This window comes from Pseudophryne corroboree (genome assembly GCF_028390025.1).
Source record: "Pseudophryne corroboree isolate aPseCor3 chromosome 3 unlocalized genomic scaffold, aPseCor3.hap2 SUPER_3_unloc_11, whole genome shotgun sequence".
In the NCBI taxonomy this organism is placed as follows: Eukaryota; Metazoa; Chordata; class Amphibia; order Anura; family Myobatrachidae; genus Pseudophryne; species Pseudophryne corroboree.
This window is the reverse complement of record NW_026967499.1, coordinates 2,248,350-2,261,370: the sequence shown is the minus strand read 5'-3', so window position 1 is coordinate 2,261,370 and position 13,021 is coordinate 2,248,350. Positions and strand designations below refer to the sequence as shown.

The following is a 13,021-nucleotide window of genomic DNA, read 5'->3' as shown; positions in this document are numbered from 1 at the left end:
ATTGCTCTGGACTGGCCAAGAAGGGCCTGATACGCGGATCTACTGGAGTTGCTCCTGGAAGACCTGTGGCCTCTTCCTCTTCGAGAGGATCTTCTGCAACAGGGGCCGTTCGTCTATCAAGACTTACCGCGGCTAAATTTGACAGCATGGAGGTTGAGCATCAAATTCTAGCCCAGAAAGGGATTCTGGATAAGGTTATTCCAACCTTGATCCAAGTGTATTTGGAAGAAATAAGGATCTTGGTGTGAGAACAGGAAAATTCCTGCGACGGAATTTAAGCTGGGACAGTTTCTCCTTTTTCTGCAGGCAGGAGTGGATGTGAGCCTCCGTTTGGGATCCTTGAAAGTCCAGATTTCGGCCTTGTCCATTTTCTTTCAGAAGCAATTGGCGTCTCTTCCTGAGATTCAGACTTTTTTGAAGGGTGTTCTGCACATCCAACCGCCCTTTGTGCCTTCTATGACACCTTCGGATCTCAAAGTGGTGTTGCAGTTCATCCAATCGGATTGGTTTGAGCCTTTACAGGCAGTGGACGTTAAGTTTCATACGTGGCAGACAGTTACACTGTTGGCCCTGGCTTCGGCCAGGCGCGTGTCGGATCTGGCCGCATTGCCTCACAAGAGCCCCTACTTGATTTTACATGAGGATCGCACTGAGCTCAGAACTCATCAGCAGTTCTTTCCTAAGGTGGTGTCTGCATTTCACATCAACCAACCTATTGTGATTTCAGTGATTACCAACACTTCTGCTTCTTCAAAGTCCTTAGATGTTGTGAGGGCTTTGAAAATTTATGTGAAGCGGACGGCTGGTCACAGACTGACTCGCTGTTTGTTTTCCATGATCCCAATAAAATTGGGTGCCCTGCTTCTAAGCAGTCTATTGCTAGCTGGATCAGGCTTACTATCCAGCATGCTTATTCTATGGCAGGCTTGCCGGTTCCGAAATCAGTTCAGGTCCACTCTACTCGGTTGGTGGGTTCTTCCTGGGCAGCTGCCCGGGGTGTCTCGGCTTTACAGCTTTGACGAGCGGCTACTTGGTCAGGGTCGCACACGTTTGCTAAGTTCTACAAGTTCGATACTTTGACCGCTGAGGACCTTCAGTTTGATCAATCAGTTCTTCAGGAACCTCAGCACTCTCCCACCCGTTTTGGGAGCTTTCGTGCATCCCCATGGTACTAAATGGACCCCAGTATCCTCTAGGATGTAAGAGAGAATAGGATTTTAATTACCTACCGGTAAATCCTTTTCTCGAAGTGCGTAGAGGATACTGGGCGCCCGCCCAGTGCTTCATTTTTCTGCACTGTTACTTAGTTAAGTATTATTCTTGGTGCAGCCATTGCTGTACCTTTTCAAGTTTGGTTAGCATGGCTTTCCTCTTGGTTGCGTGTGCTAGTTCGAATCTCACTACTGTTCAGTTAAATCCTTCTCTTGAAGTATGTCCGTCTCCTCGGGCACAGTTTCTAGACTGAGTCTGATAGAGGGAGGAGCCAGCCCACACTATTAATTTCTTAAAGTGCCCATGGCTCCTAGTGGACCCGTCTATACCCTATGGAATTAATGTGGACCCAAGTATCCTCTACGGACTACGAGAAAAGGATTTACCGCTAGGTAATTAAAATCCTATTTTTTTTCCCCCCTTTGTGATTTTTTTTCTACTCTGCAAGATAGTATGTCTTGTATGTTCAAGTCTTCCTTTTCTCCTGAAATCCTGCTCCTGCCTTTTGGCTTGTTAACAAAACTGGCTTCCCTAGGCCAGAGGCGGGGTATATGAGGAGGAGGACCGGTGCATCATGGGAGCTAAAAGCTTAACTGTGTGGTGCCCAGTCAACTCCTACCACCTACACCCCAATGCGAGGACTGTGGATCCTGTAGACCTCAGAAAAAGATGTCTTTATATATATATATATATATATATATATATATATATAATTTCTCTTACGTCCTAGAGGATGCTGGGGACACCGTAAGGACCATGGGGATAGACGGGCTCCGCAGGAGACATGGGCACTAAGAAAGAACTTTAGGTATGGGTGTGCACTGGCTCCTCCCTCTATGCCCCTCCTCCAGCCTCAGTTTATTACTGTGCCCAGAGGAGACTGGGTGCATTACAGGGAGCTCTCCTGGGTTTTCCTGAAAAATAAAGTATTTGTTAGGTTTTTTATTTTCAGGGAGCCTGCTGGCGACAGACTCCCTGCAGCGAGGGACTGAGGGGAGAGAAGCAGACCTACTTTAATGTTAGGCTCTGTTCCTTAGGCTACTGGACACCATTCGCTCCAGAGGGAACGGAACCCAGGTCTCACCCTGCAGTTCGTCCCAGAGCCGCGCCGCCGTCCTCCTTGCAGAGCCGGAAGATTGAAGTCGGGTGAGTATGTGAAGAAAGAAGACTTCAAAGGCGTCAGAAGACTTCAGATCTTCACTGAGGTAACGCACAGCGGTAGCGCTGTGCGCCATTGCTCCCACACAGCACACACACACGGCAGTCACTGTAAGGGTGCAGGGGGGGCGCCCTGGGCAGCAATATGGACCTCCAAAGGTGGCAATAACCTTATATACAGGCTGGGCACTGTATACAAGAGAGATCCCCCGTCAGGTTTTGAATTTTTAAGCGAGACCGAAGCCCACCGCTGAGGGGGGCGGAGCTTGTTCCTCAGCACTCACCAGCGCCATTTTCTCCACAGCACATCACTGAGAGGAAGCTCCCCGGACTCTCCCCTGCTTAATCACGGTGAAAGAGGGTTTTAAAGAAGGGGGGGCACATAATTTGGCGCAAAATAGATATTACAGCGCTATCTGGGTAAACATATAGTGTGTTTTTTCCTGGGTCATTAGCGCTGGGTATGTGCTGGCATACTCTCTGTCTCTCCAAAGGGCCTTGTGGGGGAACTGTCTTCAGATAAGAGGATTCCCTGAGTGGTGTGTCGGTACGCGTGTGTTGGCATGTCTGAGGTAGTAGGCTCTCCTAGGGAGGAGGTGAAGCAAATGAGTGTGGTGTCTCCGTCGACAACGCTGACACCAGACTGGATGGATATGTGGAATGTTTTAAGTGCTAATGTGAATTTATTGCACAAAAGGTTGGACAAAGCTGAAGCCAGGGAACATGCAGGGAGTCAACCCCTGCCTGCCCCTATGTCGCAGGGACCTTCCGGGTCTCAGAAGCACCCACTATCCCAAATAGTAGACACTAATACCAACACGGATTGTGACTCCAGTGTCGACTACAATGATGCAAAGTTCTTCGACTTTTCAGCCACATCTGGGTTCTCTCACAGGTGGATCCCTGGGCAATGGAGATTGTTTCCCAGGGTTACAAGCTGGAGTTCGAAGAGGCGCCTCCTCGCCGGTTTTTCAAATCGGCCCTACCAGCTTCTCCCCCAGAAAGGGAAATAGTCTTAAATGCAATTAAAAAATTGTGTCTTCAGCAGGTGGTGGTCAAGGTTCCCCTGCTTCAACAAGGGAGGGGGTATTACTCAACCCTATTTGTAGTCCCGAAACCGGACAGTTCGGTCAGACCCATTTTAAATTTAAAATCCCTGAACCTATACTTTGAAAAGGTTCAAGTTCAAGATGGAATCGCTCAGAGCGGTCATCGCCAGCCTAGAAGGGGGGATTTTATGGTATCCCTGGACATAAAGGATGCATACCTTCATGTTCCCATATATCCACCTCATCAGACGTACCTGAGATTTGCGGTACAAGATTGTCATTACCAATTTAAGACGTTGCCTTTCAGGCTTTCCACGGCCCCAAGGATTTTCACCAAGGTAATGGCGGAAATGATGGTGCTCCTGCGCAAGCAGGGTGTCACAATTATCCCGCACTTGGACGATCTCCTCATAAAAGTGAGATAACGAGAGCAGTTGTTGAACAGCGTGTCACTTTCACTGAAGGTGTTACAGCAACACGGCTGGATTCTCAATATCCCGAAGTCACAGTTGGTTCCTACGACTCGTTTGACCTTCTTAGGCATGATTCTGGATACGGACCAGAAAAGGGTTTATCTTCCGACAGAGGGACCTATTGAAGCCAAAAGAGATGTCAGTGTATCACTGCACTCGAGTCCTGGGAAAGATGGTGGCGTCTTACGAGGCCATTCCTTTCAGCAGGTTCCATGCGAGGACTTTCCAATGGGACCTACTGGACAAGTGGTCCGGGTCACATCTACAGATTCATCAGTTGATCACCCTGTCCCCCAGGGCCAGGGTATCTCTCCTGTGGTGGCTGCAGAGTGCTCCCCTTCTAGAGAGTCGCAGATTCGGCATTCAGGACTGGGTTCTGGTGACCATGGACGCGAGCCTCCGAGGTTGGGGAGCAGTCACACAGGGAAGAAACTTCCAAGGTCTTTGGTCAAGTCAAGAAACTGGTCTTCACATCAACGTCCTGGAACTGAGGGCCATTTACAATGCCCTTCGTCAAGCGGAGACTTTGCTTCGCGACCTACCAGTTCTGATCCAGTCAGACAACATCACCGCAGTAGCTCATGTAAACCACCAAGGCGGCACAAGGAGCAAAGTGGCAATGGCGGAAAACACCAGGATTCTTCGCTGGGCGGAAAATCATGTAGGCGCACTGTCAGCAGTGTTCATTCCGGGAGTGGACAACTGGGAAGCAGACTTCCTCAGCAGACACGATCTACATACAGGAGAGTGGGGACTTCATCAGGAAGTCTTTGCACAGATTGCAAGTCAGTGGGGCCTGCCCCAGATAGACATGATGGCGTCCGGCCTAAACAAAAAACTACAGAGGTACAGGCCCTCAGGCGGGGGCAGTGGACGCCCTAGTGACACCGTGGGTGTTCCAGTCGGTCTACGTGTTTCCTCCTTTTCCTCTCATCCCCAAGGAGTTGAGAATAATAAGAAAAAGAGGAGTACAGACAATTCTCATTGTTCCAGATTGGCCGCGAAGGGCCTGGTATCCGGATCTGCAGGAAATGCTCACAGAAGATCCGTGGCCTCTTCCTCTAAGACAGGACCTGTTACAACAGGGTCCCTGTCTGTTCCAAGACTTACCACGGCTGCGTTTGACGGCACGGCGGTTGGACGCCGGATCCTAGCTGAAAAGGGCATTCCGGATGAGGTCATTCCTACTCTGATAAAGGCTAGGAAGGACGTGACAGCTAAACATTATCACCGTATATGGCGGAAGTATGTTTCTTGGTGTGAGGCCAGGAATGCTCCTACGGAAGAATTCCATCTGGGCCGTTTCCTTCACTTCCTACAAACTGGAGTGAATTTGGGCCTAAAATTAGGCTTCATTAAGGTTCAGATTTCGGTCCTATCCATTTTCTTTCAGAAGGAATTAGTTTCTCTCCCAGAAGTACAGACTTTTGTGAAGGGAGTGCTGCATATTCAGCCTCCTTTTGTACCTCCAGTGGCGCCTTGGACCTTAACGTGGTGTTGAGTTTCCTTAAGTCGCACTGGTTTAAACCACTTCAAACAGTGGAATTAAAATATCTCACTTGGAAAGTGGTCATGTTGTTAGCCTTGGCTTCGGCTAGGCGAGTGTCGGAATTGGCGGCTTTGTCTCATAAAAGCCCCTATCTGGTTTTCCATATGGATAAAGCGGAATTGCGGACCCGTCCTCAGTTCTTGCCTAAGGTGGTTTCATCTTTTCATATGAACCAACCTATTGTGGTGCCGGTGGCTACACGAGACTTGGAGGATTCAGAGTCCCTTGATGTGGTCTTGGCTTTGAAAATTTACATAGCCAGAAAGGCTAGGGTCAGAAAAACAGAAGCACTGTTTGTCCTGTATGCTGCCAACAAGGTTGGCGCTCCTGCTTCAAAGCAGTCTATTGCTCGCTGGATCTGTAACATGATTCAGCAGGATCATTCAATGGCTGGATTGCCGTTACCAAAATCGATTAAGGCCCATTCCACTAGGAAGGTGGGCTCTTCTTGGGCGGCTGCCCGAGGGGTCTCGGCATTGCGATTGTGCCGAGCTGCTACTTGGTCGGGTTCAAACACCTTTGCAAAGTTCTACAAGTTTGATACCCTGGCTGAGGAGGACCTCCTGTTTGCTCAATCGGTGCTGCAGAGTCATCCGCACTCTCCCGCCCATTTGGGAGCTTTGGTATAATCCCCATGGTCCTTATGGAGTCCCCAGCATCCTCTAGGACGTAAGAGAAAATAAGATTTTAAACCTACCAGTAAATCTTTTTCTCCTAGTCCATAGAGGATGCTGGGTGCCCGTCCCAAGTGCGGACTACTTCTGCAAGACTTGTATATAGTTATTGCTTACATAAGGGTTATGTTACAGTTTTCATCAGTCTCAGTCTGATGCTGTGTTGTTTCATACTGTTAACTGTTTCATATATCCCTAGTTATACGGTGTGGATGGTGTGGCTGGTATGAATCTTGCCCTTAGATTAACAAATCCTTTCCTCGTACTGTCCGTCTCCTCTGGGCACAGTTTCTCTAACTGAGGCTGGAGGAGGGGCATAGAGGGAGGAGCCAGTGCACACCCATACCTAAAGTTCTTTCTTAGTGTCCATGTCTCCTGCGGAGCCCGTCTATCCCCATGGTCCTTACGGAGTCCCCAGCATCCTCTACGGACTAGGAGAAAAAGATTTACCGGTAGGTTTAAAATCTTATTTTTCACATCATTTGGGATATCCATCATTGATATTACATTGTTTGTACATCATTCACTATCATTTATGTATTGTATTGGATAGCGCGTATAGGTGGTAGTACCTTTTTTCTCAAAGAAAAAGTTAACCCTGGTAAAGTCGACCATAAGTCTTGTTATCTTCAAATATCAATTGTGTAGACTTCAAATAATTGAGTGACTTTAGAGAATGTAATGGCCAGATCAAATATTGCTCAATTTAAGGTCTCCCAGTAGCCTTAGGGTGCATACACACGGTGATATTCGGACTTATCCGATTCTCACCGTGCGACAGGGGGCCGGGTCGGCACTTAGCCAGTATCGCAAGCACATAATGAGTGTGCTTGCGATGCTGGCTATGTGCGATTTTGGCTAAGTGTCAATCCTGACTATCTCTTCTATAGAGATAGTCAGGATTGACTTGCCTGCACAGCCTATTTTTTCTGCCGATGCTGACCGCGCGGGGCCGAGCATCGGATCGGGATCGCAAGGTGACTGTCACCTTGCGATCTGCACTATCTTTTCATCCGATTCTGACTATATAGTCAGAATCGAATGAAAAAATCTTACCGTGTGTACACACCTTTACTACATACATAAATGTCTATCTCCTGGTCTGTGCAGATCTACAGGTTACATAGGAGAATATATATATATATATATATATATATATATATATATGTTTGTGGATGGTCCGGCACTCCAATACCATGAGCAGTGGTCCCTGGTGCCCTCACTTTCCAAATGGTAAATATCAGCAAAACGATGTGCGGCACTCAGGATTGTAAAGATAAATCAACACCACCAGCTGTCCATCAACGTTTCAATTTTACTTGAAAATTGTCATCAGGATAAAATACAACAGTGAAAAAGCTTACCTTATATCCCTGTCACCAGCGTGAAGTGTGCCTCGTTCGTGTTGCGCGGTGCACGTCAGTGAACCCATCACCATAGTAACCCGTTGTGACACTCCTGGCATAAACAAAGCAACATGTGTGACACGGCTGTAATACACAGAATCTGAACTGAAAGTATATATCACTGTAATAAGATAATGCAGAGCTGTAATAAGATCTCAGAGTGATTGGCATTTCAGGTGGAAGATGTTATCTTTGCTGTAACTCATAATGTAAATGATACTAATAAAAATGATGCATATGGAACGCTAAATATGAACCTGTGGTATATAATTACTAAGTGTTGACTATAGCAATGTAATGCAGATCTAAGGATGTCCTTTAGGATGACAACTCGCATTGTGCAAGAAGGTGTTCCTATCTGTTGGTTTGGAAAACACCGTGGTGTTGATACTTGCATTCTCAATAGAGATCCTAATATCAAGGAAATCTATGGTGTGTTGGTCCATTTTATAGACCAATTTCACAGGACTAGAGGACATATTGTGAGTATCCAGTATATTCTGCAATGTTGCTTGCGGGCCTTTCCATATGATGAATAAGTCATCTATGTATCTCTTGTATAAGATGATGTTGGATGAAATACTCGCATCAGAAAAGAATATGTCTTGCTCCACATCAAACATATATATGTTTGCATAGGTAGGTGATACGGCTGATCCCATAGCACACCCCCTTTGTTGAAGGTAGAACGTATTGTCAAATAGAAAGAAATTTTTCATTAATACCAATTCCAAGAGATGAATCAAAATCTCACCATGAGCAGGGTCAATTTTGAGCTCATTCAGTAATACATTTTTTACTGCATGGAGACCCTCAGAATGGGGAATAATTGTGTATAGGCTGATAACATCAGCTGTTATCAACCATGTTTCCGGAGGGATGGGTCCCAATTCACTTATTTGATTTAATAGAGTTGTTGTGTCCATAAGAGTATAGGGGTGTTGTTGTACGTATGGCTGCAAGATGGAATCCAGCAGTACTGAGGTTGGCTGGAATAATGAACCCCTGGCTGAGATAATTGGTCGCCCTGGAGGGGGATTAACCCCTTTATGAATTTTAGGGACTGTATATAGGATAGGAACCACCGGATGTTCTGGGAGTAGCAATTTCATGGTCTCTTCCGTGATGATTCCTGCATCACAAGCCCTCAGTAGTGCTTCTTTGAGATCTTTCAGAAATACTGACGTTGGATTGCCATTAAGTTTAATATATACACCCGGTTCCTCCAATTGATGGTAAATTTCCGCCCGGTAATCGGTGATGTCTTGTAGGACGATGGCTCCGCCCTTATCTGCCGCATGTCTGCAATGGTAAAAATGCTGCTTTTCGACAAAAGTATATTCAGTTGAAGAATGTCGATTCGACAACAGTGCTTTTTTCGACAGTTATTTCATCAATTTCAGTCCGCCTCATTTTGCTGGCGTGATCGAATAAAACATTTTAAAACATGTTTTTTTTGTGTTTTTGTTTTATTGCTAATAGCATGTCTGTTTATATTAGAAGGGATTATCTACTTGGTTTGTCTATTTAGGAGCCACAAGTATTATTTAATATATTTTTTAAAACAATATTTTTTTTTTGTGTGTGTGTCCTGTTTTTATTTGGGTATTTTTTTTGTAGTAGAACTATAGGTACCAGCGGGCCCGCTTTTCCCCCACATGCTGGTACTTGTGGTTCTCCAAGTACCAGCTTGCGTGTGAGGCTTGCTGGGACTTGTAGTTCTGCTACAAATAACAATATTATTTTTTTTGACACTTGGCTATCAGCCTCCCATCCGCCGTCCTTGGATGGGAGGGACAGACTCGGGCTTCACCCCTGGCCCTTGGGTGGCTGGAGGGGGGGGGGAGATCCCTTGATTTAAGGGGTCCCCACTCCTCCAGGGTACCCCGGCCAGTGGTGACTAGTTGGGGATTTAATGCCACGGCCGCAGGGACCGGTATAAAAGTGTCCCCCGGCTGTGGCATTATCTCTCTAGTTAGTGGAGTCCGGTGCTGGTGTGAAAAATACGGGGGACCCCTACGTCTTTTGTCCCCCTACGTTTATTGTCCCCCGTATTTTTTGCACCAGGACCGGATGCATAGCCCGGTGCTGGTTGTTAAAATACGGCTGATCCCCTGTAATTCCCCCCCCCCCTCCCCCGTATTTTTACAACCACGACTGGCTTAAAGAGCCCGAGGCTGGTTATGCTTAGGAGGGGGGACGCCACTGATTTTTTTTATTATGGTTTTTTAAACACTTTTGTGCCGTCCATGAAGTCGAATCCAGGACGCACATTATCGTCAATTGGTCCGTTTTTCGACAGCGGGACTGTCGAATCCGTTTTTTATTGAATATGTCGAATTCGGGTCCCCGCGGGAGGGTGTGTGACTGTCGAATAGTGCTGAATTAAAAAACGGTAGAATTCCGGCCGGAATTCGACCGCAATTGCATATACCCCATAATAAACTAATCCACAGCACTCGCCGTTCCTAGATTTGGGGTGCAACACAGTATGCGACCACATTGTTTAAATAAAATCACTGGGGCTCTGCACTCACTATATTAACTAAAAATAATAAACAGTGGAGCATTAGTTCACGTATTGACCAATGCATTTAAGACTGCAGCTCCCCCCCCCCCCCCCCCCCCCCCAGATTATCGGCATTGTATCAATTAACACCCAATTAAAACCCAATGTTTTTTTATTACTTTATTCAGCTCTTTATACACTTAACTTTGTGTTTAATATTTCAACGATTTATCTTACATACTTTACTGTACTTAATAAAGGTTATATATTATTTATTGGTGCGCAAACAGGACAGCACTTTCTCTTTGGTGATTTATTATAGCAGTGTCCATGTCACCTCTAGTTATCCCACATAAACGTCCATGTCACCTCTAGTAATCCCACATGAGCATCCATGTCACCTCTACTAATCCCTCGTGAGCATCCATGTCACCTCTAGTAATCCCACATGAGCGTCCATGTCACCTCTAGTAATCTCTCATGGGCGTACGTGTCACCTCTAGTAATCCCACATAAACCTCCATGTCACCTCTAGTAATCCCACATGAGCGTCCAAATCGCCTCTAGTAATCCCACATAAGCGTCCATGTCACCTCTAGTAATCCCACATGAGCATCCATGTCACCTCTAATAATCCCTCGTGAGCATCCATGTCACCTCTAGTAATCCCACATGAGTGTCCGTGTCACCTCTAGTAATCCCACATGAGTGTCCGTGTCACCTCTAGTAATCCCCCACGAGCGTCCATGTCACCTCTAGTAATCACACATGAGCATCCATGTCACCTCTAGTAATCCCAAATGAGCGTCCATGTCACCTCTAGTAATCCCAAATGAGCGTCCATGTCACCCCTAGTAATCCCAAATGAGCGTCCATGTCACCTCTAGTAATACCACATGAGCGTCCATATCACCTCTAGTAATCCCACATGAGCGTCCATGTCACCTCTAGTAATCCCACATGAGCATCCATGTCACCTCTAGTAATCCCACATGAGCATCCATGTCACCTCTAGTAATCCCAAATGAGCGTCCATGTCACCTCTAGTAATCCCAAATGAGCGTCCATGTCACCCCTAGTAATCCCAAATGAGCGTCCATGTCACCTCTAGTTAATACCACATGAGCGTCCATGTCACCTCTAGTAATCCCATATGAGCGTCCATGTCACCTCTAGTAATCCCACTTGAGCCTTCAGTGTTGATCAAGCTCCAGTCTAAGCATCCTAGCTTTTTTTTGTTTTTTAATAAACATAAAAGCAATGATTACAGGTAAAAGAAAATGTCAGTTATAGAATTATATATTGTATCCTGTAACATCCTGGGTCTTGTCTGCTCATTTTATATATTAATGTATATTATTTCCAGCAGATGGACCCACAAGCAGGAATATCTCAGAAGTACATCTAATGTTATCCCTGGATTGTGAAATAACAGATGACAGTAGACCGGATTCTCTAGGAGATAATCCCATTACCCCAATTATACATCCAGCTCTGTCAGCTGATCCCCCTGATCCTGGGAAATGTTCTTCTGATCACTCTGATATTGGTGCATCTATTACAGCTCTGAGAGTAGATAAAGAGTTTCCCTGTTCTACAGATGCCAAATGTTTTACACAGAACACAAAGCTTATTACTCATCAGTCAGCTAAGGCAGGTGAGAGGCCATTTCCATGTTCTGAGTGTGGGAAATGTTTTTTATCTAAATCAAATCTTGTTGAACATCAGAGAAGTCACACAGGTGATAAGCCGTATTCCTGTTCTCAGTGTATGAAATGTTATGCACAGAAATCAAATCTTGTTACACATCAGAAAAGTCACACAGGTGAGAAGCCGTTTTCCTGTTCTGAGTGTGGGAAATGTTATGCACAGAAATCAAATCTTGTTACACATCAGAGAAGTCACACAGGTGAGAAGCCGTATTCCTGTTCTGAGTGTGGGAAATGTTCTACATCGAAATCAAATCTTGTTACACATCAGAAAAGTCACACAGGTGAGAAGCCGTATTCCTGTTCTGAGTGTGGGAAATGTTTTACATTGAAATCAAATCTTGTTACACATCAGAGAAGTCACACAGGTGAGAAGCCGTATTCCTGTTCTGAGTGTGGGAAATGTTTTACATTGAAATCAAATCTTGTTACACATCAGAGAAGTCACACAGGTGAGAAGCCGTATTCCTGTTCTGAGTGTGGGAAATGTTTTACATTGAAATCAAATCTTGTTACACATCAGAGAAGTCACACAGGTGAGAAGCCGTATTCCTGTTCTGAGTGTAGGAAATGTTTTGCACGGAAATCCGTTCTTGTTAAACATCAGCGATTTCACAGGTGAGAAGCCATTTTCATGCCGTGAGAGAAATAAATCCGCTCTTGTTGAACACATTAGACATTACCCAAGTACGGAACCATTGAAATCTTCTGGAGTATAATTATCACTGTCATGCAATGTTCCTCAAGGGTCAATCCCATCTCCTATGCTTCATGCAATATACAGTCTGGTCCATATATATTGGGACATCGACACAATTCTCATATTTTGGGCTCTATACACAATCACAATGGATTTGAAATTAAACAAACAAGATGTGCTTTAACTGCAGACTTTCCGCTTTAATTTGAGGGTATTTACATACAAATCAGGTGAACAGTGTAGGAATTCAAATGGTTTTTATATGTGCCTCCCACTTTTTAAGGGACCAAAAGTAATGGTACAGACTAAACCTAAATCAAACTTTTACTTTTTAATACTTTGTTGCAAATCCTTTTGTCAGTTACAGCCTGAAGTCTGGAACGCATAGACATCACCAGACGCTGGGTTTCATCCCTGGTGATGCTCTGCCAGACCTCGACTGCAAATGTCTTCAGTTTCTGCTTGTTCTTGGGGCATTTTCCCTTCAGTTTTGTCTTCATGAAGTGAAATGCATGCTCAATCGGATTCAGGTCAGGTGATTGACTTGGCCATTGCATAACGTTCCACTTATTTGCCTTAAAA

General features: G+C 45.4%; 1 protein-coding gene across 1 annotated transcript in view; it reads left to right on the top strand.

Moving 5' to 3' along the window:
• Positions 1-12,361, top strand: part of LOC134983293 (zinc finger protein OZF-like) — a 29,947-nt gene extending 17,586 nt beyond the window's left edge. Inside the window, exon 4 of the mRNA XM_063949013.1 lies at positions 11,397-12,361. Within this exon, the coding sequence (XP_063805083.1) occupies positions 11,397-12,361 (965 nt within the window). The remainder of the gene's footprint in view (positions 1-11,396) is intronic.
• The last annotated feature ends 660 nt before the right edge of the window (positions 12,362-13,021 follow it).